This window comes from Microcaecilia unicolor, chromosome 9 (genome assembly GCF_901765095.1).
Source record: "Microcaecilia unicolor chromosome 9, aMicUni1.1, whole genome shotgun sequence".
Taxonomy (NCBI): Eukaryota; Metazoa; Chordata; class Amphibia; order Gymnophiona; family Siphonopidae; genus Microcaecilia; species Microcaecilia unicolor.
In genome coordinates, this window is record NC_044039.1 from 61,297,334 (window position 1) to 61,321,816 (window position 24,483).

The following is a 24,483-nucleotide window of genomic DNA, read 5'->3' on the forward strand; positions in this document are numbered from 1 at the left end:
GTCAATAGTGTTGAATTACTCTGGGAAACTATCAAATAGTCTATGTGTGACTGCGTACCATGCGCCCTAGATAAATGGGTATAATCGCGCTCTCCAGGGTGCAACAATTGCCAAGAATCCAACAACTCCAATTCCGAGCGTACCCATGGTACTCCTCTAGAGTAATTCACCGGTCTGACCCGTGAAGGGCCAGTGCTATCCACCAAAGGGTCAAAAACCAGGTTAAAGTCCCCTCCCATTACTATTGGAATCTGTTCGAAACTTTGTATATGCTTGATAATATTCTGGAAAATTTTTTTATCATATTGATTTGGCGCATAGATATTAACCAACAGCATTGACTTATTATTTAGAGTAATTTGTTGAATTATGTATCGTCCTTTTGAATCTATAATCCAACGATTCATCACAAATTGTATCCCTTTACGAAACAATATAACCACCCCTGCCTTTTTATTTGACGTGGGACTATCCACCAGTTCTCCAACCCACCAGCGGCATAACTTTTTGTGTTTAATCGCATTCAAATGTGTTTCTTGTAACATAGCTATTTGAACCTTTTGCCTATTCAATACTTGCAAGATCTTAGTACGTTTAATTGGGGAAACTACGCCCCCCACATTCCATGATATTACTTTAACCATACCTCTCCCACAGATTTGTCCCATTAAATATTCTCCAAAAAAATTTGTTTCCTCCCTCAGAAGAGAGGTATCCCAGCCTCACAGCTGCAGCACTCCAGCCCCCTCACCCTTTCCTTTATTGCCCAAACCCAGGACCCCATGGTGCGCTCCCTCCCCTCCCCAACCCCTCCCTGATAACACCACTCACACTCCATCACCGCGTTCCTCGTTTCTCCTAGAAAGCTGCTTCTCAAAATTAAATGTGCCTTCTCCTTCCATCCCGAAATTTGTATATAGATCAACCCTCAGTCTTTTAGATCTCATAGCTGTCCATATTACCTCCAGCCTCTCTCCAAAACAGATCCTCAGTTGATCATTTGATGCCTCGCTCTTAAATAATGTCCAAATATACTTTCAGAATTCCATCTTGGCACTTTACTACTGCTGTTCCTTATGATGTTTACCTCAAGTCACCTTATCTTCTGCTGGCTCGCTTACACTGTTGATCTAGCTGGCAAAGTTTTAATGAAGTCTCTGGCCAAGTCCACTGAATCAAAACTCTTTTCCATACCATCCTGAAAGATTCTCAACTTAGCTAGGTATATCAAGGAGAATTTGATTTTTCTCTCATATAACTCTGCACAGATAGGTGCAAATGCTCGTCTCGCTACCGCCACTCTCACCGAGTAATCCTGAAAACATAGGATTTTCTTGCTTTCATACTTTACTACCTGACCGGAACGGAGCGCCTTTAAAATTGCCTGTTTGTGGCCATAGTGCAAGATCTTCATAATCACCACTCGGGGCCTGTCATTTGTCTGTCGTCTCGGTCCTATTCTGTGGGCCCTCTCAACTCGGAAAGGATCTTGTAAATTATTTAATTGCAGCGTCTGAGTAAGCCAGCGTTCCAAAAAACTCACCAGTTCTACATCCTTCAGACTTTCCGGCAGACCTATAAGGCGTAAGTTATTTCTTCGCGAACGATTTTCCAAATCATCTATTTTTTGTTCCAAATCTGCTACTTTCTGTTGCATTACTTCTTTTGGTTCCATGGATTCCGCCATGCTGTCTTCAGTGTCACTGATCCGCTGTTGCATTTGGTCCAAATCCAAATGGAAGCCATCTAGCCATTGGTGAGCAGCCTCAGCTCTATCATATAAAGCCTGCACTTTTTTGTCCAAAGCGGCTTCCACCGCTGCTGTTACCTCTGCAGTTATTTCAGCGGTCCACCCTGAATACACTGAGGAACCCTGCTGCGTTTGACTATCCGCCATTTTAGCTTCCAGGGTCTTTTCTCCTTCTCCTTTTTTTGTACTTTTGCGGCCATCGCATTGTAGACTAACAATTTAATATTTGTATCTCGTTCTTGCTCCCTTCCCGGTTTCTACGAGAGACTTGCAGCACCGAATCTTCTACTTTAAGCTTATTTTGCAGATAAACAGACGAGGAAGTGCAGGAGCACTGCTTTTCAGCGACTGCTCTCTCCCATGGTACCACCTCTGTATTCCTTTATTTTAAATGGCTAAGCTGTGCAGCAAACTAAATATAAAATTCTAGACTGGGATTTCTTATGACTATCAGCTCTGCTCTACACTGATGCTGTGGTAAACTCTAAATAGTCTCTCAACTGCTAGCCTATGGAACCTGTGAGTTGGGTCTGTCTTCCACGTGGTGGCCAGAGCTAATCCTGCTTAGCTTGGCTGACTGTTTCCCCGGTATGGGCTCCAAACCACCTCCTCGCTGCAGTGCTTGTCCTGTTTTAACTACTCCCCAGCTGACCTGTGCCCAGGATCAGCTCACGACTGGGACACACAAAACTTCAGCAGTCTTATAGTTCTTGAAAACCACAAGTCTTTATTTTCTCAGCACCTCTTAATACAGTCTTAATCTTCAAGCAGTTTGTAGGATGAAAATAAGTAATTAGGGCAATAATTATTCCCTGATAAAACTTATTACAAGGTTTCCGCTCAGTCTAGGGGAAATTATAAAAAAACCTTGTGCTGGCACCCTGCCAGTGTTTTGTTCTTCGCCAAAAAAAAACCAAAGCCACGTCACAGATGTTATTATTTATTACAGGTAGAAAATAGACACTCTGCAATAGCTTAAATGCAATATAATATCTCTTACTGATAGGCACACTAACAAAATTATTGTCGTAACTACACTCTGAATTATCCTGAGACTACGTACAGTAATGATTAGACCAGTACAAATGATATCCTAATGGATCCTTATCACATCTTATGCAAAATACCATTAGCAGCTGTCCCTGAACCAAGAGCTGACATAAACCAGTCGTACTTAGATAAAACCACTGCCTAACCCCAGACCAGGGAAAATATATCACTATGATCTTACCACGCTGTCCTGATGATGCTTTGGATAAGACCGGAGCAGAATCTCCCCAGATGCTATCTTAGCTGTCTGTGTCTTATGTAGTGCAGGTCTTTCTCAGCAAACACACAGGTTCCAGTCTCTCCTTTGGTTCTCAGAGCCAATATCTCTGCCACAAGTATTTGCACCAGTTATGCAGGTCACAAGGTTGGTATCATACAGTCCTCTAGCTCACCCCGCGCCCTTGCTGGATTTCTCAGTTCCTTCACAGGTACCCCTCCGAGGGTCTCTGATAACTTACTCTCTCCACTCTCCCCGCGTTCTTCAGACCTCTCTCTGTGATAGCCTGGACCAATTCTCCCTCATACAGTTACAGTGCATGGGTAAGAAGAGTTCTTTGTTTTGTGACCTTGAAGATGGTAACTTCTGGTGCCATGAGTATGACTCCCTTCCCAGCTTCTCAGAGATAGAAGGGGGATGGTTGGAACACAGAATGTCCTTGGCTTCAGCAAGCCTGTCAGTGATTTTCCACAAGCTGAAGCTGGATCTTGCTGACACAGAGATGTTGCAGCAGCCATCTTATTATACCAAGAAGTCATAGGCTTGTATAGGCCAAGACCAGCTTAGGCTAGATCACAGGGAAAATACCCCTACAAGTTTCCTAATCAACAATGCAAGAGTCAGTTCAGTTTTCCACATTCAGCTTATTAACACAGTCCAATCAACTCAGAATATCACAAAACAGCAAATCTTTGTCTTGCTCCCAATTGTAGCCTTCCCCTCATCAGCACTATCTTCTACTCTTAGATAGTTATAGGTTAGCTTCTTCCACCAGTGGCTTCCCCACTGGATTATTTTCTCCTCTTCAAGTATACACCGCTTGGGCCACACTCCCACCCACCAGAGCCTTTACCTTTCCTGAGGAAGTTTGAGCAAGCCCTCCAACCTCCATGCACTCCTTTCTTTCTCTTCTCCTCCTTCCTCTATATCCCATTCCATCTCCTCCTCCACCCTGGGTTCCCCCAGCTGCTGCTCATTCCCTGGATCAGAGCTCATTTCCCAATCATTCACCCCTCTCTCCAGTTCCTGTGAGTCCTGCTGATGGCCCCAGTGGTTTCTGGGACTAGTAGTTTCTCTCCCTAACTAATGTTTTCACTGGGGCTTTAACCACTAGAGGGCGAACCTTTTTGTCTAGAAGGGATTAGTGAAGAAGAATCATTACATTTCAAAGGAAAACCTCTTCCCCGTCACTGGTCTCAGCATTACTGGAACTGGACTCCTTTCAGAGTCCTCACATACCCTCCTGTTTTAAAGATTGCTAGCATTCTCGTGTTCTCTACTAGCAATCTGAGATAATACATCTGCATTTGTCGTAGCTTCCCAAGCCCTATGCTCCACATGCAAACCGGTAGGGCTGCAGGGCCAGATACCACACGGGTGAGTTGGGCATGCTATTTCTCATATGCCCCAACCACGTAAGTGGGGCATGATCCGTCACTAGGGTAAAAACTCGGCCATCCAAATAAAAGTGGCACATCTGGATGGCCATTTGATGGCTAGACACTCCCTCTCTATTGTGGAGTACCGGGTTTCATGCGGAAGCAACTTGCGACTCAGCTACATGAGAGGACTGTTCCTGCCCCTCATGTACCTATGTGTGGACTATAATACTTATGATATGATACTTATGCTGACCCAGAATATTTGTTTTCTGAGCATGCAGAATGTTTTTGTTTTGTTCTGTTGCTTACAAGAATATTTGTTTGATAGGTTGCTACCGACAGACGCTCCGTCGCCGGTGGGCTACACTCACTACAGGACTGTGCTGAGAAACAGTCCAAAGGCTGGTGTTTTCATCAGAGGGGTGCCTGGGAGAGAGGTAATGCGATTGGCCGACTCATTGTTGCTGTTCCAGGCCCACTTGTTTGTGAGCTGTTATAAAAGAGGGAGGCCCCCTGGCTGAAACAGAAGCATCTGTACCTGTTTTGAGGGATGCCTCATCTCCAGTGTGGAATTGTCCGCAGAATCTCTGGGCGGTCATCGGTGCTTTTCCGATTGTGGTTACGGCTCAGATGAAGGCTACAATCCTGTGGTGATGTATGTATACTGCATCAAGAGTGTTATGTAATATGTGTGTGCCTATTGATGTGGTGAATAAACAATCAGATGAAGCTACAATCCTGTGGTGATTGTATGTGTGAACTGCATAAGAGTGTTATGTAATATGTGTGTGCCTATTGATGTGTGAATAAACAATCTTTAAAGCAATATCCGAACCCTTGATTTGCTACAACCTAAGACAATACCGCCCCCCAAACCTACCCCCGAGGCATCAGCCTGCAGCATAAAGGGTTTGGAGAAGTCCACTGCTTTTAACAGGGGTTCCTGGCACAGGGCTATCCTCAATCCATTGAATGCTCCTAACCCCTCCTCATCCCATTGAAGTCTATTAGGGGCATCCTTTTTAAAGTTTGTTAGTTAGCGGAGTAGCTACAGATGCAAAGTGCTAGGTATGAACTGCCATAATACCCCACTAAACCCCAAGAAACTCCTCAATCTTTCTTGTTCCTAGGACATGGAAATTCCCGAATACTCTCAACTTTGTCACACATGGGGAGTTATCTGCCCATCCCCTACCCGGTATCCCAGTGTACTTCACCTTTTGTTGACCAAAGCAACACTTTTGAGGATTCAATATTAAGCCTGCTCTCCAGAAAGCCCCCAGCACCGCCCGAACCCTTGCCACATGTGAGGGGGCCAGTCCTTCACTCTGGACAATAACATCGTCTAGGTATGCCGCAGCGTATTCTTGGTGTGGTCTCAGAACCCCATCCAGGAGACGCTGGCAGGAAGCCGCAGCGTGAATTAAGGCCAAACGGCATCCTCCTAAACTGATAAAGACCCAGGGGAGTGGAAAAGGCCGTTTTCGGCCGAGCCTCGGCTGTCAGTGGGATTTGCCGTATACCCTTGTCCAAGTCTAACGTAGATAGGTACTTGGCGGGTTTCCCAGCCGGTCTAGTAGCTCATCAATACGCGGCATTAGATAGGCCGTCGGGAATGGAGAGGGCATTAACCTGCCGGAAGTCAATGCAAAACCGCCAAGTACCATCTTACTTAGGAACCAGCACCACCGGACTTGACCAGGGGGCTGAATGACTCTTCGATGAAACCCAAAATCCAGCATCTCCTGAACCTGCCGAATGACTTCCTGTCTCTTTGGGGGTGAGAGCCGGTAGGGCCTTTGCTTGATCACCTTGCCTGGCTCTGAGATGATGTCGTGCATGATGAGATGTGTCTCCCCTGGACAGGGAGTAAGAACATCTTGAAACTCGGTCAAGAGTTCTCGAATTTCTTCCTGCTGACTATCACTCAGAGTCGTGGCAATTCGGGGCTCCCCAGCCTTAAAATTTCTGTAATCTGGGGGCCTAGCTCCTCCTCTCCCTCGGCTACTTCCTGAATCCACAACCCTCTTCTCTCCTGCCAAGGCTTTAGAACATTTACATGGTATGTCTGCTCCTTACCTTGCTCATTTCTCACCAAATAGGTTACCGGCCCCAGCTTCCTCTCTATTGTTGCTGGCCCTCTCCAGTACCAATATTAACACCTTATCTCCCACCTCCAATACCCTCTCTACGCTCTTCCTATCATAATGTGCTTTCTGGTAGTTCTGACTCTTCTCCAATTGCTGTTGAGCACAGGACTCCAGCCTATGTAACCGCTCCTTCAACTTTACCAAATAGCTAGCCACCTCCCGGTCCTCCTCCTCTGGAGGCACCCACTGCTCCTTCAAAACGTCCAACACCCCCCTGGGGGGTCGCCCATACATCAACTCAAATGGGGAGACCCCCAGGGAGGCCTGAATGTTCTCCCTGCATACATAAAGAGCAAAAGGAAGCAAGAGGTCCCATTCTTCATGACAGGAACCCAACCCCTTCCTTAACAACAGCTTCAGGGTTTTGTTGAATCTCTCAAACAGACCATTAGTCTGAGGGTGGTATGCAGCCATTCGGATGTGATTGGATACCAAAGGCCTCCCACACCTGAGCTAAGGTCCGCGAAAGAAAGTTTGTTCCCCTATCCATAATAACCTCCCTTGGAAACCCCACCTCACAAAATATATGAATTAACTGTGAGGCAATTACTTTGGTTGAGGTTCTACAAAGAGGCACCACCCAGGGATACCGGGTCGCCATGTCTAGCACTACCAAAATATACGAAAACCCTCTCCAGGATCTGACAATATCCATGGCTAGGCGGGCCAGTGGGGTTCCTATGCGGGGTAGTGGTCGTAATGGTACCCTTCCCGGGATATGCTCCTATACTTTCTGACACTGGGCACAGGAGTTACAAAACTGCTCCACCCCTTTATACACCCCCGACCAATAAAATCGGTTAGGTACCTGCATGAGAGTATTCTGGGCCCCTTTGTGCCCACCTAAGGGATGGTCATGAGATAACCGTATCACTAAGTCCCTAAACCCCTGGGGTATCACCAGTTGTTTCTGGGGCTCTGCTCCTGTACTTAGGTGGGACATTCTATAAACAATAATCCCTTATCAATGATGAAGCGCGGAAAACTAGTCTCCCCCTCCTGTCCAGCCCGCTCCCAGGCATACTGTAATGTTTTGTCAGACTCCTGCTCCGTGGCGAAATTGGGGAACCTCTCCAACAACGGTCCTGGGTCCCCTGGAAACTCCCCCTGGCCCAAAAGATCCCTTAAATTTCCCCTTCTCTGCTCCTGAGCCCTCCTCTTCTGTTGAGTACCCCTCCTTGTTTTCCCCGGACCCCCAAAGATATCCCCATGAAAAGGAAAAACCTGTGACAAAGGCATTTCCTACCTGTTTCTCCTAAGCCCGGGTGGTCACACATACCTGTCTTCTGCCCATGTACTGGGAAAAAGGGGTCCAGTCCTGACCCAGAATGAGATCCTATGGGAGCCGCGGAAGCACCGCCACCCACACCCGATGGCTCCCCGCCTGTTCCTTGATCGCCACCTGTCTGACAGGGTATCGGGACGTGGCTCCATGTATGCATTGTATGGCGACTGAGTGGTCCTTCCCCCGTACCTTCCTCCCGTTCCTCCTCTCAATCTGATCCCACAGCCCTTGGGAACACATAGTTTGGTCCGCCCCAGAGTCCAGCAGCCCTTCCACCTGTACACCTCCAATCTCCACCCATTGGGTGAACCGTAGTACCCTGTGTGAGGAGGCGTGAGAGGTCAGGCCCAGTTTAGTCATACAATCTCTTCTCACATGCCCCTGTCGCCCACATCGGTAACATATTCTTTCCTCACCAGCCCCCTTCTCTTTACCCAACAGGGAACCTCTGGGGATTTTAGTCTTAGCTCCCTGTGAGACCCCCGCTTGACCCCCAGAATACTGTGACTCCAAAAACCACTCCATCCCTTTGACGGCCTCTTCCAGAGTCTCACACCCTTTTCTTATCAAATTAACCTTTATCACCTCTGGAAGAGCCTCTAGCAACTGCTACAGTACCAGCTCTTGCATAAGCTGAGCCACAGACCTCTTGTCGGGTTCTAACTACTTTGTAGCAAGGTCCATGAGTTTCTGTGACAGGGCCTTCGGGGTCTCCCCCTCAGACCACCTCCAGTTTCTGAACAGACGACGATAACTTTGTCTGCTTACCCCTTAGTGGTCCAAAATGGCAGCTTTCAATTTTTCATAGTCCACTACTTCCCCCGGAGAGAGACTCCGAAAGGCCGCCAGGGCTTCTCCTGACAATGCCGGTGCCAGCTGTATTGTCCACTGCTCCCGTGGCTAGGCAGCCGCTGGAGCCACACGCTCAAAAGTTCCCAGGTAATCCCCAATATCATCGTTCTCGGTCAGCTTACCCCAAGGTAGCCAATTTACATTCCCAGGTTTGCCTGGTCCATGAGCTCCTCCAGCTCCCACTGCCTCTGATAGAGCCCCCTCTGCCCTGGTCCTGTACGCATCATCTCCTGAACCAGGTCCAAAAGGGGCTGCTGTTGGGTTCGAGCAGTGGCCAACGATTCCTCCATAAGTTTCTGAGCCATTTCTTGCTGTTTCTGGAACTGGTGGGCCATAAACGACAGCAGCTCCTTAGGATCCATGCCTTCTTCTTCCAGCACCCCCTGGAAAAAAGAAAGAAAAACAAACAACCTCCAAGTGCAGCTTTCCAACAGCTCGAAGCCCCAGAGAAACCCTCCTTCCAGGTACCCTCACACACAATCTGTCCCCGGGTTCTATATCTGCTTACCGAAACATGGAGAGGTATAAGCTTCTGTTGCCGGCGGGTTGTCTGATAGATCCCACCACTGCCACCATTATGTGAGCTGGGTCTCCCTTCCATGTGGTGGAATTACTCTGGGAAACTAGCAAATCAGAGCTCATTTCCCAATCATTCACCCCTCCCTCCAGTTCCTGAGAGTCCTGCTGAAGCCCCAGTGGTTTCTGGGACTGATAGTTTCTCTCCCTAACTAGTGTTTTCACTGGGGCTTTGACCACTAGAGGGCAAACCTTTTGTCTAGAAGGGATTAGTGAAGAAGAATCATTACATTTCAGAGGAAAACCTCTTCCCCGTCCCAGTCTGAGCATGACTGGAACTGGACTCCTTTCAGAGTCCTCACAAACCATAATAACTTTAAATGCTAAACAAACAAAAACCTAGTCCTTAAACTGCCTTTGCTAAATAAGTAGAGTAACTTAAAAATAAGGACACAGAGATTTCCTATTTTAACTTTGTCTACCTTTCCCCAAGTTTACAAACAATTTCCCAGTAAATAACTTATCATTGAAGTTCTGTCCTGTTCTGGAAGTCCTCACAGCACAGTACAGCACTCAGTTCTATGGAATATTCATTCTATCAGAGCTGACTGCTCTTAGACAGTAATCCAGCATCTTTGTGATGCTTGTCTGGTTGAATTCATTTTCACTGATAAGAATCATATGTATGTAATATTCAGAAAATATTTATTTGCTACTTGTCGGCTAATCATGTCAAGATAGCCAGAAGTTGCTGATTACCAGTACATGCATTGTAATATTAGGATATTCATCTTCTTAGATTGTACCCACGACATGCAAGTGCATTAAACAACCTGGGAACTCTGACAAAAGATATGACTGAAGCAGAGGACTACTACAGGAGGGCTCTCCAGTTAAATCCACAGCATAATCGAGCACTCTTCAATCTTGGAAACCTGCTCAGGCAAGTTGAAACTGGACATTTCAATAAACTTACTTGATAAAAATGGAACTTTTTACTGCCTTCGGAGTTGCATTGTGGCATTTTGATCAAACAGTGTAATGTGGCTTTATTGAATATTTAGGCTGTAGTTATTAAGGTGTGATAATTGCCACAGGAGTGAATAACCTGTGGTAGCTCCATATCGCAGTTTAGTTACTCTTGAGGTATATGAATAATGCTGCTTGCTATCAGCCTTGCAAGTAATGTTATTCACACTGCCTGGGAGCATCAGGCTGCTAAGGCATGGCCTGATGCTCTCAGGAGCTTCTTCAAGGGGTCAGGTGACGTGAAGGTGGGTTCCCCCTGAAGGCCCCCCATATCCTATTCCTTCTCCTGAAGACTTTCCCTGTTCAAGCTCCCCTTTCAAAGACCTCCCTCAAATTCAAATGCCCCTCCTGAAGACCCTTCTTCAATTAAGGGCAGTGCGTGTTTTCTAGCAAAAAAGGTGCCGGTACTCAAATGCCAGACCACCCTTCAGGGGTGGGGTGATCACTGACGGACCCACCCCACAATAGCCAGGACCCCTGCAACCAGTCACAGAATCTATGAAAAGGCAGAGTTGGTGTGCAGAGCCTGAGCTCTTTTACTATAACTTGGGGACCATGAGTCAATTTTAGCAGACAATGAAAAAGGTGCCGGTACTCAGTACCCCCAAGTACCCCCTCAAAAAAAGCCCTGATTAAGGGCATCTTGACCCTAGTGGTAGTATCAAGAGACTACTGCTTCACATGTGGATTTAAATTCCCTGTGTAAAGAGGAAAAGGATAGTGATAGGAGTGAAGTACCATTACCTGGCCAGGATAAACAGATGGATGTAGAACTGTTATCAGAAATTAGGGAGGCTAACAAACTGGGCAACACAATAATAATGGGTGATTTCCATTCCCACGATATTGACTGGGTAAATGTAACATCGGAGCATGTTAGGTAGGTTAAATTCCTTGACGAAATCAAGGACTGCTTTATGGAGCAGCTGGTGCAGGAGCCGACAAGAAGGAAATATTCTAGACCTAGTCCTTAATAGAGCACATGATCTGGTGCAGGAGGTAATGGTGCTGGGGTTGCTTGATAACAGTGATCATAATATGATCAGATTTAATATTGGCTTTGGAGTAAGTACACACAGGAAATCCAGTACATTAGCATTTCACTTTCAAAAAGGAGACTATGATAAAATGAGAAGAACGGTGAAAAAAATCTTTGAGGAGCAGCTGCAAAAGTCAAAAATTTACATCAGGCATGGATGCTGTTCAAAAATACCACCCTGGAAGCCCAAGCCAAATATATTCCATGTATTAAAAAAGGAAGAAGGAACACCAAACAACAGCCAGCATGGTTAAAAAGTGAGATGAAGGAAGCTATTAGAGCTAAAAGAAAATCCTTCAGAAAATGGAAGAAGGAACCAACTGAAAATAATAAAAAAACAGCATCAGGAATGGCAAGTCAAATGCAAAGTGCTGATAAGGAAGGCAAAGAGAGACTTTGAAAAGAAGATTGCTTGGAGGCAAAAACACGTAGTAAATTGTTTTTTAGGTATATTAAAAGCAAGAAGCCAGCAAAAGATTCGGTTTGACCACTAGATGATCGAGGAGTGAAAGGGGCACTCGGGGAAGACAAAGCCATAGCAGAGAGATTAAATGAATTCTTTGCTTCGGTCTTCATCGAGGAAGATTTGGGAGAGATACCGGTGCCAGAAATGGTATTCAAAGCTGATGAGTCAGAGAAACTAAATAAAATCTCTATAAACCTAGACGATGTAATGGTGCAATTTGATAAATTGAAGAGTAGTGAATCTCCTGGACTGGATGATATTCATCCCTGAGTACTAATAGAATTGTGAAATGAACTTGCTGAACTATTGTTAGTAATATGTAATTTATCTTTAAAATCAAGCATGGTTCCAGAAGATTGGAGGGTGGCCAATGTAACGCCGATTTTTTAAAAAGGTTCCAGAGGAGATACGGGAAATTATAGACCAGTGAGCCTGATGTCAGTGCCAGGCAAAATGGTAGAGACTATTCTAAAGAACAAAATTATAGAGTATATTCAAAAGCATGGATTAATGAGACAAAGCCAACATGGATTTAGTGAAGGGAAATCTTGCCTTACCAATCTATTACATTTCTTTGAAGGGGTGAACAAACATGTGGATAAAGGTGAGCCAGTTGATATTGTGTATCTGGATTTTCAAAAGGCGTTTGACAAAGCACCTCATGTAAAACTCCAGAGGAAATTGGAGAGTCATGGGATAGGAGGTAGTGTCCTATTGTGGATTAAAAACTGGTTAAAAGATAGAAAACAGAGAGTAGGGTTAAATGGTCAGTATTCTCAATGGAGAAGGGTAGATAGTGGGTTCCCCAGGGGTCTGTGCTGGGAATGCTGCTTTTTAACATATTTATAAATGATCTTTAGATGGAAGTAACTAGTGAGGTAATTACATTTGCTGACGACACAAAGTTATTCAAAGTTGTTACATCGTAAGAGAATTGTGAAAAATTACAAGAGGACCTTATGAAACTGGGAGACTTGGCATCTAAATGGCAGATGATGTTTAATGTGTGCAAGTGCAAAGTGATGCATGTGGGAAAGAGGAACCTGAATTATAGTTACATTATGCAAGGTTCCACATTAGGAGTCAACGACCAGGAAAGGAATCTAGGCGTCATCGTTGAAGATACGTTGAAACCCTCAGTGTGTGGCGATGGCTAAGAAAGCAAAAAGAATGTAAGGTATTATTTGTAAAGGAATGGAAAATAAAAATTAGGACATTATAATTTCTTTGTATCGCTCCTCGAATATTGTGTTCAATTCTGGTCACCGCATCTCAAAAAAGATAGTGTGTGAGACACCCTCCTGGTCTCCTTGTTGTCTCTTCATATTTTATTGCCATGTAAATTCTATAAGAAGGGAGAGAACATTTACCTGGATAGCTGGCTGTGCATCACTGGAAGGCTTGCAGCAGGAGAGGGCGAGTATAAGTACAAAATTGGTGTCCATTCCTCATTGGGGAAATGTTACTGACCTGCCTGAAGGGAGAGAGGGGGTCAGGGTCGGCCACGTGAAGGGTACAGATACTCTCTTGAGTAGTCCTAGCCTGTGGTTGGAAGAAAGAATTGGTGTCCAGTCCTCACTAGGGAAATGTTACTGACCTGCCTGAAGAGAGAGTGGGGGTCAGGGTCGGCCATGTGAAGGGTGCAGAGACTTTTTGAAAAGTCCTAGCCTGTGGCTGGAAGAAAGAATTGGTGTCCAGTCCCTACTGGGGAAATGTTACTGACCTGCCTGAAGAGAGATAGGGGGTCAGCCATGTGAAGGGTACAGAGACTGTTACTGAGCAGTCCAAAACCTATGGCTGGGATCAGGTGGGAATTAACCGGTCAGAGAGAAGTTTATAAGGGGCACCGCTCTAGGCTGTGTCCTGGAAATGCTCTTAAGATTTGTTTAATAAATCCTTGGAGACGGAGGAAGTGACGTCACTGCAGACTATGGCTGCTTAGTTTGCGTTCTCCCTCCACTTGACTCCTGGGAAAGTGGTGATATCCTTACTTGTAGTCGGAGAGAAGGGCTGAGATCCTAGCGAAATCGCGTGGGAAGCATCAAGCAGCGATACTTTAAAACCTTGAGTTCAATCTCAATGGCGGGGCGGAAAGAAGCAACCCGAAGCTCTGGGCGATCGGCTAGTAAGGCTGCTGCGGCTCTTTGTGATCCTGTACACTTTATAGCACTCATATGTCTTCACCTCAAGTGCTACGGCCAGAGGCTTGATTACCCGGTTGCCTGTGTGTGTGATTTGCATGCCACGAGGCTGCAGCTCCTGCATCGATGTCGGAGTCGGATTCCGCGCCTCTCTATGGACGAGGCAACGACGTTCAAGCTCCAAAAAAGGGAGTTTCCGCGGAAATGCGCAAGATGTTGAATGGCATCCAGGCAGCAATTAAGTCTTCTAAGGAAGAGATCTTATAGACCATTGCAACACTGAGCTCGGACCTCCGCGAGTTAGGTGGGAGAGTCCGAGGACATTGAGCTGAAAATTGATGAGCACTCTGAGTTACTGGAGTCTCAGGGGAAAAGTGTGCAGACTTTGGAAGCGAAGTGTGCTGACTTATTACTTAAAATTGACGACTTGGAAAATAAAGGGAGAAGAAAATAACTTGAGATTTCGAGGTGTGCCTGAGGGGGGGGGGGGCAACCGAGGATGTGAAAGTGATCGTAGGCTCCCTTTGTGCCTCTCTGCTAGATCTGGCGCCTGAAGAAGCGCCTTTGGAACTGGTTAGGGCGCAACGAGCTCTGGCCTCAGCGGACGGGATGGCAAGTCACGAGATATAATTGGCCTGTTTTCAAAGATTTGTGGATAAAGAACTAATTCTCACCAAGGCACGCCAATCTAAGGACCTGGATTATAATGGCTCTCGAGTTACCATCTTTCAGGATATATCACAATTTACTTTGGCAACAGCATCGGTTAATGAAACCAGGGCTGGAGGTGTTGTCTAAAGAGAGATCCAATACCGCTGGGGTTTTCCCTTTTCTTGATTTTTACGCTGCTGGGGAAAAGACATGAAGTCCAATTGGTAGCAAATGCATGGAAGCTTCTACAGACTGTGGGCCTGGTGGCATGGCTCGTGATCCGCGTGCTGAGCTGGCCCCGGTGATGAAGGTGAGGCTCCAGAGATGGCAGTGCACAACAAAGATGTCTAAAGCATACGGGACACCAGAACCAGAGAGTGGAGTTTGATTCAGACTGACCTGGGCAATGGTTCGTGTTTTGTGGGACTATGAGGAGGACTGGCTGAATGCCTGTGGTATATGATGGGGCTTAAGGGGTATGGGTCAGTGCTGGGTGGTTATGTAAGGGTGGTGGATTGGATGATGCCAGTGGGATGGCAGGGCTATGTCTTGGGTTCAATAAATACACGCTGTTGTTTGCAGTGGGAGTTATTTGGGGTGAGATTGTGGTCTAAGGAGGACAAGGTAGGAGATGGGGTTGTTAGGATTCTCTTTACGGGGCTGGGTAAGTATTTCTAAGTTGTAAGGGGATTGGGGGTTGGTAGGGGGAGGTGAGCTGGGTTAGTCATGTGTGTGGGGACTTACTTCCTGAATTCCCACTCAGGGGGCTTTTGTCTTCTTTTTGGAAGTGTGTTTGAGGGGAGGGGGAGAGGGGTTCTGATTCGGGAGGGGGTGGGGGGGTTGCCTTTCATCTTTGCAATAGGTATGCACGAAGTTATACTCATGGGTGAATGTAAGATATTAACTTATAATATTAAAGGATTAAATTCTCCGTATAAACGGCACACTTTATTCAAGGAATTGAATATGGTACGCCCACAAGTAGTTTTTTTGCAGGAAACTCATTTTTTGAGAAAACATGAGGGATTGCTGTCCTCTACTCAGTACCCGATTGTGTATTTTGTGTCGGATACGAGTGGTGCAAAAAAACGGGGAGTAGCTATTATGTTCCATAAAGATCTGCAGGTGCAGCTTTTGCATGTCAAGAGGGACCCTGAAGGTCGATTCCTTTTTTTTGCACGTAATGTTGGAACAGGAGGCGTATACTTTGGTTTGTGCTTATGCGCCAAATGAGCATCAAGATGTCTTTTTGGACCGTATTCGGTGAGCTCTGCAAACCTTTGTGCAGGGTAAATTAATAGTGGCTGGTGATTTTAATGCTACTATGCAGCCGAAGTTGGATCGCTCAGGCCACTCCAGTATTTCAACAGATTATAAAATGTCTCGGGCTTTGGGAGGCTTGGTAGATTCTCTAGGCCTTTGCGATGTGTGAGGCTGGGCACCCAAAAGAGAGGGACTACACTTTTATTCCTGACCCACTCGCGGTTGGATTATATTTTTATCGATAAAACGTGGGGGAGGGTGGGGACTCGTTTATAGGACATATCACTATCTCGGACCATGCTGCGGTCTGAGTTACTATTCTGATTCAGGGAGGAGGTCCGGGATCGGAGATGGATGTTTACTAATTGTCTATTACAAGATTCAGAGATGTTCAAAATTTTGTTCCCATCTTGAGAGAGTACTTTGATATTAACTTGGACTCAGGCCCATCTTTGGCTGTAGTGTGGAATGCATTTAAGGCTGTTTCCAGAGGATATTTTATGAAGTGTGCGAGTCATCAAGCTCGGGTTCAGAGGGTCGTCTGGCTAACTGTATGCAGAGATTGGGAGTTTTGGAGGATAAATATAAGGCTTTGGGTTTGGCGTCGGATTATCAGAAGCTACAGGCGGTTCGCCTAGAATTAGCAGCTCTTCATGATGAGAGTTTGAAATTTGTTCATGATCGATTACGTCAAGTACACTATGAAAGTACCAATAAGCCTTGGGTGTCTGCTGGCCTCAAAGCTTAGAAAGTTGAGAGCGGATAGGCAAATCTTGTGGGTTCGGGATGGAGGAGGGGATCAATTAAGTAAGTCCGCGAGTATCCGAGATAGGTTTGCACAGTTTTATGAGCAGTTATACAAAGGAGACACCAATGTACAAGTTGGGAACATCGATAGCTACCTGAACACACAGGGTCTGGCGGCTTTGTCGGAGCAACAGAGGAGATTAGGTGTTGGGAGTTATAAAAGAGCTTCCGACAAATAAGGCCCCGGGATTAGACGGATTCACCACTGAATTTTTTAAGGCTTTTGCTGGAGAATTTGCACCATACTTGGTGCTGGTTATTAATTCGGTGAGAGAAGGTGCACCTTTGCCCCAGTCCATGATGGAGGCCTGGTAAAGACATCACCGAATGTGCGTCATATCGCCCGATCTCAATTTTAAATACCGACGTAAACATTTTGGCGAAGGTATTGGCCAATCGCCTGGCTAAGCTGCTTCCTAGTCTGATTCACCTGGATCAGGTGGGGTTTGTGGTGGGAAGACAGGCTATGGATAATATTAGAAGAACTCTGGATTTACTGTATGTATCGCAAAAGAGAAAACTCCCCATGGTCCTGTTGGGTCTAGATGCTGAAAAGGCCTTTGACAGGGTCCATTGGGGGTTTCTTGACAAGGCCTTGGAAAAATTTGGAATGGGACTGGTGTTTAGACTGTGGATCAGGGCATTCTACACTTCTCCTAAAGCTTGTGTTAAAATTAATGGGGGCTATTCGAGGCTTTTCTCCTTGGAAAGGGACACCAGACAGGGTGTCTGTTGTCACCCCTTTTGTTTGCTCTGGCTATGGAACCAATGGCATTGGCTATCAGAGAGAATGTGGACATTTCGGGTGTAACTGTGGGAGGCGAGGAATTTAAGATTGTGCTATTCGCTGATGACGTTCTCCTTTCGCTGACGCGGCCGTTGCTGTCCCTTCCTAACCTAATGAAGGAAATTGAAATATATTCGGGGGTGTCTGGATACAAACTTAATACAAGCAAGTCCATAGGTATGGCAGTACGTATGCCTTCGGGACTAATGGACACGCTACGGACATCCTTTGCGTTTAAATGGTCAAATAGGGACCTTCGATACTTAGGAGTACAGATCCCCTGGAAATTATCTGAGTTATTCGATCTTAATTCTCCGGCGGTTCAGAAGGTGATACATAGCGATTTGGACCATTGGAATTCTATTGGTCTTTCTTGGTTCGGGCGGATAGCGGTCATCAAAATGAATGTTCTCCCTAGGTTAATGTACCTGTTTCAAGTGCTTCCTTTGCGCCTATCAAGGTCCTTTTTATCTAACTTACAAGCCAAGTTGGTCAGCTTTATCTGGGCCCAGAAGCGTCCGCGGTTACCGAGAGCCTTCTTGTATAAAAGTCGGCGAGATGGTGGGTTGAGGGTTCCTAACCTATTCTGGTATCACTGTGCTGCACAGGCCCAGTCGGCCATTGAATGGTTTTGAAGGGAGAGTCATAAGAAGTGGGTTCATATTGAGCAATCTCTGATAGGATCGCGTAGGTTGGGACAATTAATGTGGCTTCCAAGTAAGCATAGAGGACGGGTGGAATGTTTTCCCCCTGTCGTTCAGAATACTTTTTATTACTGGGATCTTTTTTTTCCGGCACGCCAACCCTTTTTTTCTCGACTAGCGCCAATTGGAGATAATCCTTTGTTTGAGCCGGGGGTGGGAAGGACGCCCTTCCAGAGCTGGGCGGAGTTGGGACTGGAGATGTGGGGGCAGCTCTATGAAGGGGGAGAGATAGTTCCCTATGAGAAGCTTGTTGAAGATTTTAAGCTAAAGGCACAGGATAGGTATGCTTATTTGCAACTGAAACATTTTTTGCACAATCCGCAGTATAGAGCCTGTTTGGTACGGGAGGTTGATCTCTTGGAAGAGTTATGTGTTACACCTGGGAGTACTCGAGGGCTGATCACCTTTTTATATGGGTATATGAGCCAGCGAATTAAGCCTTATCTTTTACATCGGCATAATTGGGAAAAGGAGTTAGACTTTACTTTTTCAGAGGCAACTTGGGTGAGGTTGGAGAAGGGGCTCTTGAAGTCGGCCTTGTCGGTGGCAGTGAAAGAAAACGCGATTAAAGTTTTTTATTACTGGTATTTGACTCCAGTAAGATTACAACATATGTTTCATGAGGTGTCCGCACATTGTTGGAGGGGCTGCGGTGAATTAGGTACTATGGGCCATATTTGGTGGCTCTGTCCTAAGGCGAGGGCATATTGGAGGGCAATACAATCAAGATTGTAGGTTTAGTTGGGTGTACTAGTGCAGTGGCATGCGGCTGTTTTCTTGCTGGGACAGAGACCTGGGGGATGTAATGGGAGGCAATTTTTGCTGGTGCGGGGGGCCTTACAAGCAGCTCGTATACACATGGCAAGGTGCTGGAAGTCTTCTGGTGTTCCATCGCTGAGTGGGTGGGTGGCTAAGGTGAGGTACATATGTGAGATGGAATGTTTGACAGCGGTGAAAAAGAAGACATTGCTGGGAACAGATATGGGAACCATTTATTCATCATTGTCCTGTATGAAGGGTTAGTGTAACTATCGTGTTTTACTTTTTTTTGTTTAGCGTTCGATGAAAGGTGGGGGGGGGGGTTGAGGGGGGGAGGTAAGAGGAGACAGGGGGGCTGTATGTGTTTTGGGTGGTACTGTTTAGGATAGGGCAGTTTTTGGGTGGGGCGAGTGTAAAAATGGGAGGGAAAAAATAAGAATATTGAATGATCACATTGCTGCATTGAAATTGTACTTAAGCGACTTACTGGGCTGAGTTCCATTGTATTTCTGCAGATGTATTTCTTATAGCATGTTGTTGTTACTTTTGAAACATTGAACTGTTGTAATGATAATCAATGCTCAATAAAGATTCTTATAAATTAAAAAAAAAATAAATCCTTGGAGACGTGAGAGGTTCCGTGGGATTGGAGAAGAGTGGATGTGGTCCCTCTTCACAAAAGTGGTGATAGGGTAGAAGCTGGAAACTACAGGCCGGTAAGCCTCACTTCGGTTATTGGAAAAGTAATGGAAGCGATGCTGAAGGAAAGGATAGTGAATTTCATGGAAGCCAATAAGTTGCAAGATCCGAGACAACATGATTTTACCAAAGTTAAATCGTGCCAAACGAATCTCATTGAATTCTTTGACTGGGTGACTGGAGAATTAAATCAGGGATGTGCTATAGACATAATCTACCTAGATTTCAGCAAAGCTTTTGACACGGTTCCCCACAGGAGGCTCTTAAATAAACTTGACGGGCTGAAGATAGGACCCGAAGTGGTGAACTGGATAAGGAACTGGTTGACGGACAGACGCCAGAGGGTGGTGGTGAATGGAATTCGCTCAGAGGAGGGAAAGGTGACTAGTGGAGTGCCTCAGGGATTGGTGCTGGGGCCGATTCTGTTCAATATATTTGTGAGTGACATTGCAGAAGGGTTAGAAGGTAAAGTTTGCCTTTTTGCGGATGATACCAAGATTTGTAACAGAGTGGACACCCCAGAGGGAGTGGAAAACTTGAAAAAAGATCTGCAGAAGCTAGAAGAATGGTCTAATGTTTGGCAATTAAAATTCAATGCAAAGTGATGCACTTAGGAAGTAGAAATCCATGGGAGATGTATGTGTTAGGAGGTGAGAGTCTGATATGTACAGGAAGGTTGCTAGGCTGTATAGAGAGAGGTGTGACCAGCAGAAGAAAGGAAGTGTTGATGCCCCTGTACAAGTCGTTGGTGAGGCCCCACCTGGAGTATTGTGTTCAGTTTTGGAGGCCGTATCTTGCTAAGGATGTAAAATGAATTGAAGCAGTGCAAAGAAAAGCTACAAAAATGATATGGGATTTGCGTTACAAAACGTATGAGGAGAGACTTGCTGACCTGAACGTGTATACCCTGGAGGAAAGGAGAAACGGGGGTGATATGGTACAGACGTTCAAATATTTGAAAGGTATGAATCTACAAACAAACCTTTTCTGGAGACGGCAAGGCGGTAGAACTAGAGGACATGAAATGAGGTTGAAGGGGGTGGGGGGCAGACTCAAGAAAAATGTCAGGAAGTATTTTTCATGGAGAGAGTGGTGAATACTTGGAATGCCCTCCCGAGGGAGGTGGTGGAGATGAAAACAGTAACGGAATTCAGAAAAGCGTGAGATAAACATAAAAGAATCCTGTTCAGAAGAAATGGATCCTCAGAAGCTTAGCAGCACCGGTGGTTAGGAGGTGGGGCTAGTAGTGGGCAGACTTCTATGGTCTGTGCCATGAAAATGGTAGATTCAAATCAAGGTCAGGTATACATATAAAGTAGCGCATATGAGTTTATCTTGTTGGGCAGACTGGATGGACCATACAGGTCTTTTTCTGCCGTCACCTACTATGTTACTATGTATGTGTGTGTGTATATTAATATACATTGTGATATCCCCCTTCTCACTCAGGATGACCTGGTTCTCAATATGCAGATCATATGCAAATTAGTGTGCTACCCCTTCTCGCTCAGGGTGACCTGGTTCCCACTCAGCAAATTAAACAGGTCTCACCAACTGCATATTTCTCAGGCAACTCTTTATTCCAGCCCCTGGGCACACTTCTTCTAGCTTAATACTTTATGCTTTCATAGATCTTCACACTGAGCCTCCCCACACAGATTCAGGGGCTCAGTACTACACCAATACTTTGGGGACTCTCAACCCCAGGCTTTGCAGCCTGCTTCTCTCAGTACTTTGGACACACAGTCCCCTCTTTGTTCTGGACACACAGTCTTTTCTTCTGTGGACACACAGTCCCCTCTTTGAACACACACTTCTGGACACACAGTCCCCCCTCTTTGAACACACAGTTCTGGACACACAGTCTTTTCTTCTTTGGACACAAAGTCCCTCCACTGAACACACAGTTCCTATAAGTACTGAGGACACACAGTCAACCACTAATGCTTTAGGGACTTCTTACCCCAGGATTTTCAGCCTGCTGATCTCCTTTGGGACACACAGAGGCATATTTTCAAAGCACTTAGCCTCCCAAAGTTCCATAGAAACCTATGGAACTTAGCCTCCCAAAGTGCTTTGAAAATATGCCTCACAGTCCTCCACAAGTCCATAGGGTTAGCCAGTATTGTCCAGGGGCTCTCTCTTCTCCTGCTGCTAGCTCACTTCTCTTCCTTTCACAACTCAGGTGGGGTATAAAGTGGTTAATTAGCTACACAGGACCCAGCCCATAATCTCCCACACCTGTGGACATCCCAGGGCTCCCCCCCCCCCCCCCCCCCCCCCCCCGGTCCTAGCAACCTACACCTTCTTCTAGCACCCTCTAGTGGCCTACACCGTATAGGACACCCTCTTACTTATCACAACATATATAAAAAGGATACAATATAAAAATGTACATAACAATTATAAATACCAATACAAAAGGACATAAAGGAATGTAAAATGATTCCTTGTGAGATAAGAATGCCAAACATTAATAAAAAGTTAAGTAATAACATTGGTAAAAATATATATATAAACAAGAGGATACAAACAGATACATTGAAAATGACAAATTGGTGTGGTACATGAATTATAAAATCAACACTTGTGTGAATAGTGAATAGTGATTTAAATACAGAAATTCTAACCTGTAGATCTGTAGCCAAATGAAACAAACTCAGTCAGTGCTTTCTTCAGAGCTGAAGAAAAAGCTGTTAATGCTTAGGAAAAATAAATGTGGAGTTGATTGCATGCCTCAGGGCTTATAGCGGTGTTAGGGAGACAAAATCTGAGAGGGAACCGAATGTATGAAAAACCTGACTATAAAAAATGAGAAAAGCATATTGAAAACTAAGGGTCCTGTTTACTAAGCTGTGTTATAGGCGCATTAACCATGTATGTGCCTATTAGCACATATGCTAATTGTAGGGGCATTAAAAATGCTAATGCACTTTAGTAAACAGGGCCCTAAATGCATAAAAAAGCATTAAAAAACAATAAAATGAGTGTGACCAAATGTTTGAAAAACAAGCAGTGACATTGTAAATAAAAACTCATGAGTGCATGTTTGAAGTGCTAGTAGAAACACCTATTTATAAAACAATTAATGGAGAGAGTGCGTCAAAATATACATAGTAACATAGTAGATGACGGCAGATAAAGACCTGTACGGTCCATCCAGTCTGCCCAACATATGAGTTTACCTGACCTTGATTTATTCTTACATACTTTGTTTAAGAAACCGTATGTTTTCTATTTTTATTAGTTTTTTTAATGCTGTGACTCCTATGTGTTCTATTGATTAATCTAGCTAATTATTTGTGAGTGCTCAGTAAAACCTGTTGCTGAGGCTGGACTCTTAGAACGCAACATATCCTGCAATCATCATTGCCCTACAAAATGGGGGGTCTTTTTTAGAGAGAGACAGCAACAGATCAAACACAGACCAGAATCAAGCTCAACTGAGGCAGAACAGGAGAAGGCGTCAGGGCAGGACCAACAAAGAATAGTATACAACTTGTCATCCAAGCCATTAACCACCATTCAAGAACAGGTTCTCCAATTAGGTTTGTCCTATGTTCCCACCAAACAATATGATGCGTTTGCCATGAGATGCAATTTACATCGACTTTTTATAAAACTGAAATTACGAGCCTATTTTGATAACCAGAAAGATACCATGACCCCGGACCCGAGTAGTGAAGAGGAATCATATAAAACATTTATGTCTACTCATAAGCTTCCATCTACCTGGTTGCCCCCAGGGCCTCCGGATGCAGTTGTAGATACATTCTCTCAATTAGATCAAATGGAAAAGAAAAAAATTTTCATTCAAAAAAATTTGAATCGAGAACACAAGCATTGGAGGAATTAAGTCAAGATGAAACCATCATTATTCAGAGAGCAGACAAGGGAGGGGGGGGGGGTAGTGGTGCAAGACATGGTCCTCTATCGGGAAGAGGCGTTGAGACAGTTAGTGATACCTGTTATTACCAACAGTTGGAACAGGATCCCCACCAGGAGAGCCAAGAGGAGATACATCATTTATTGACACAGGCAGTCAGCCAGGGCACCATTAACATCAAAGAGTTTAAGTATTATTCAACAAATATCCATTGGTTCCAAGGATTTACTTTGTACCCAAGATCCACAAAACCCTGGTCAATCCACCAGGACGTCCAATTGTTTCCAGCAGGGATTCTTTAAATGAACCATTATCCCAATTCCTTGATTATTATTTACAGCCATGGCATAAAAAAATACCTCCATATGTGAGGGATTCAGCCCATTGATTAGCTTGCTGAAACCTATGGAAGTACAGAAAATAATGCTATTTTGGTGTCAATGGACGTGATATCTTTGTACACAAAAATTCCTCATCAAGAAGCGTTGGAGGTGGTAGCAACTCATTTAGATCAGCAAGAACTTTCTAAAGAAAAAATAGATTTACTTTTGGACATGGCCAAGAAAGTGCTGCAACACAACACCTTCCAATTTGAGGAAATCCACTATATTCAGTGCCATGGCATAGCCATGGAAGCCACGGTCGCGCCCACTATAGCGTGTCTGTACATGGCTAGCTTTGAGGCATGCTATGTGTACAGAAGTAGATTCATGTTCCAGATACAAATGTGGAAAAGATTCATTGATGATGCTTTTCTGGTGTGGACAGGGGATATTTCTAGTTTACAAGAATTTCTCACATACATCAATAGCTGTGATAGCAATATTGCCTTTGAGTCCAACATTGGGGAGAAATCACTCAACTACCTGGATATTATCATCACGATAGAGAAAACCAAATTTCAAACCAAAGTATACAGAAAACCGACCGATACTAACTCTATATTACATTATAGAAGTTTCCACCCTAGATCAGTCAAGAAGGGCATACCAACAGGACAGTTTTTACGAATCAGAAAGTTGTGTGGGTCTAAGGACCACTTTGATCTGG

General features: G+C 45.0%; 1 protein-coding gene across 1 annotated transcript in view; it reads left to right on the top strand.

Moving 5' to 3' along the window:
- The window catches only part of TMTC1 (transmembrane O-mannosyltransferase targeting cadherins 1), a 1,359,696-nt gene that overhangs the window by 986,475 nt on the left and 348,738 nt on the right, over nt 1-24,483 (top strand). Inside the window, 1 exon segment of the mRNA XM_030213674.1 lies at nt 9,985-10,145. Within this exon segment, the coding sequence (XP_030069534.1) occupies nt 9,985-10,145 (161 nt within the window).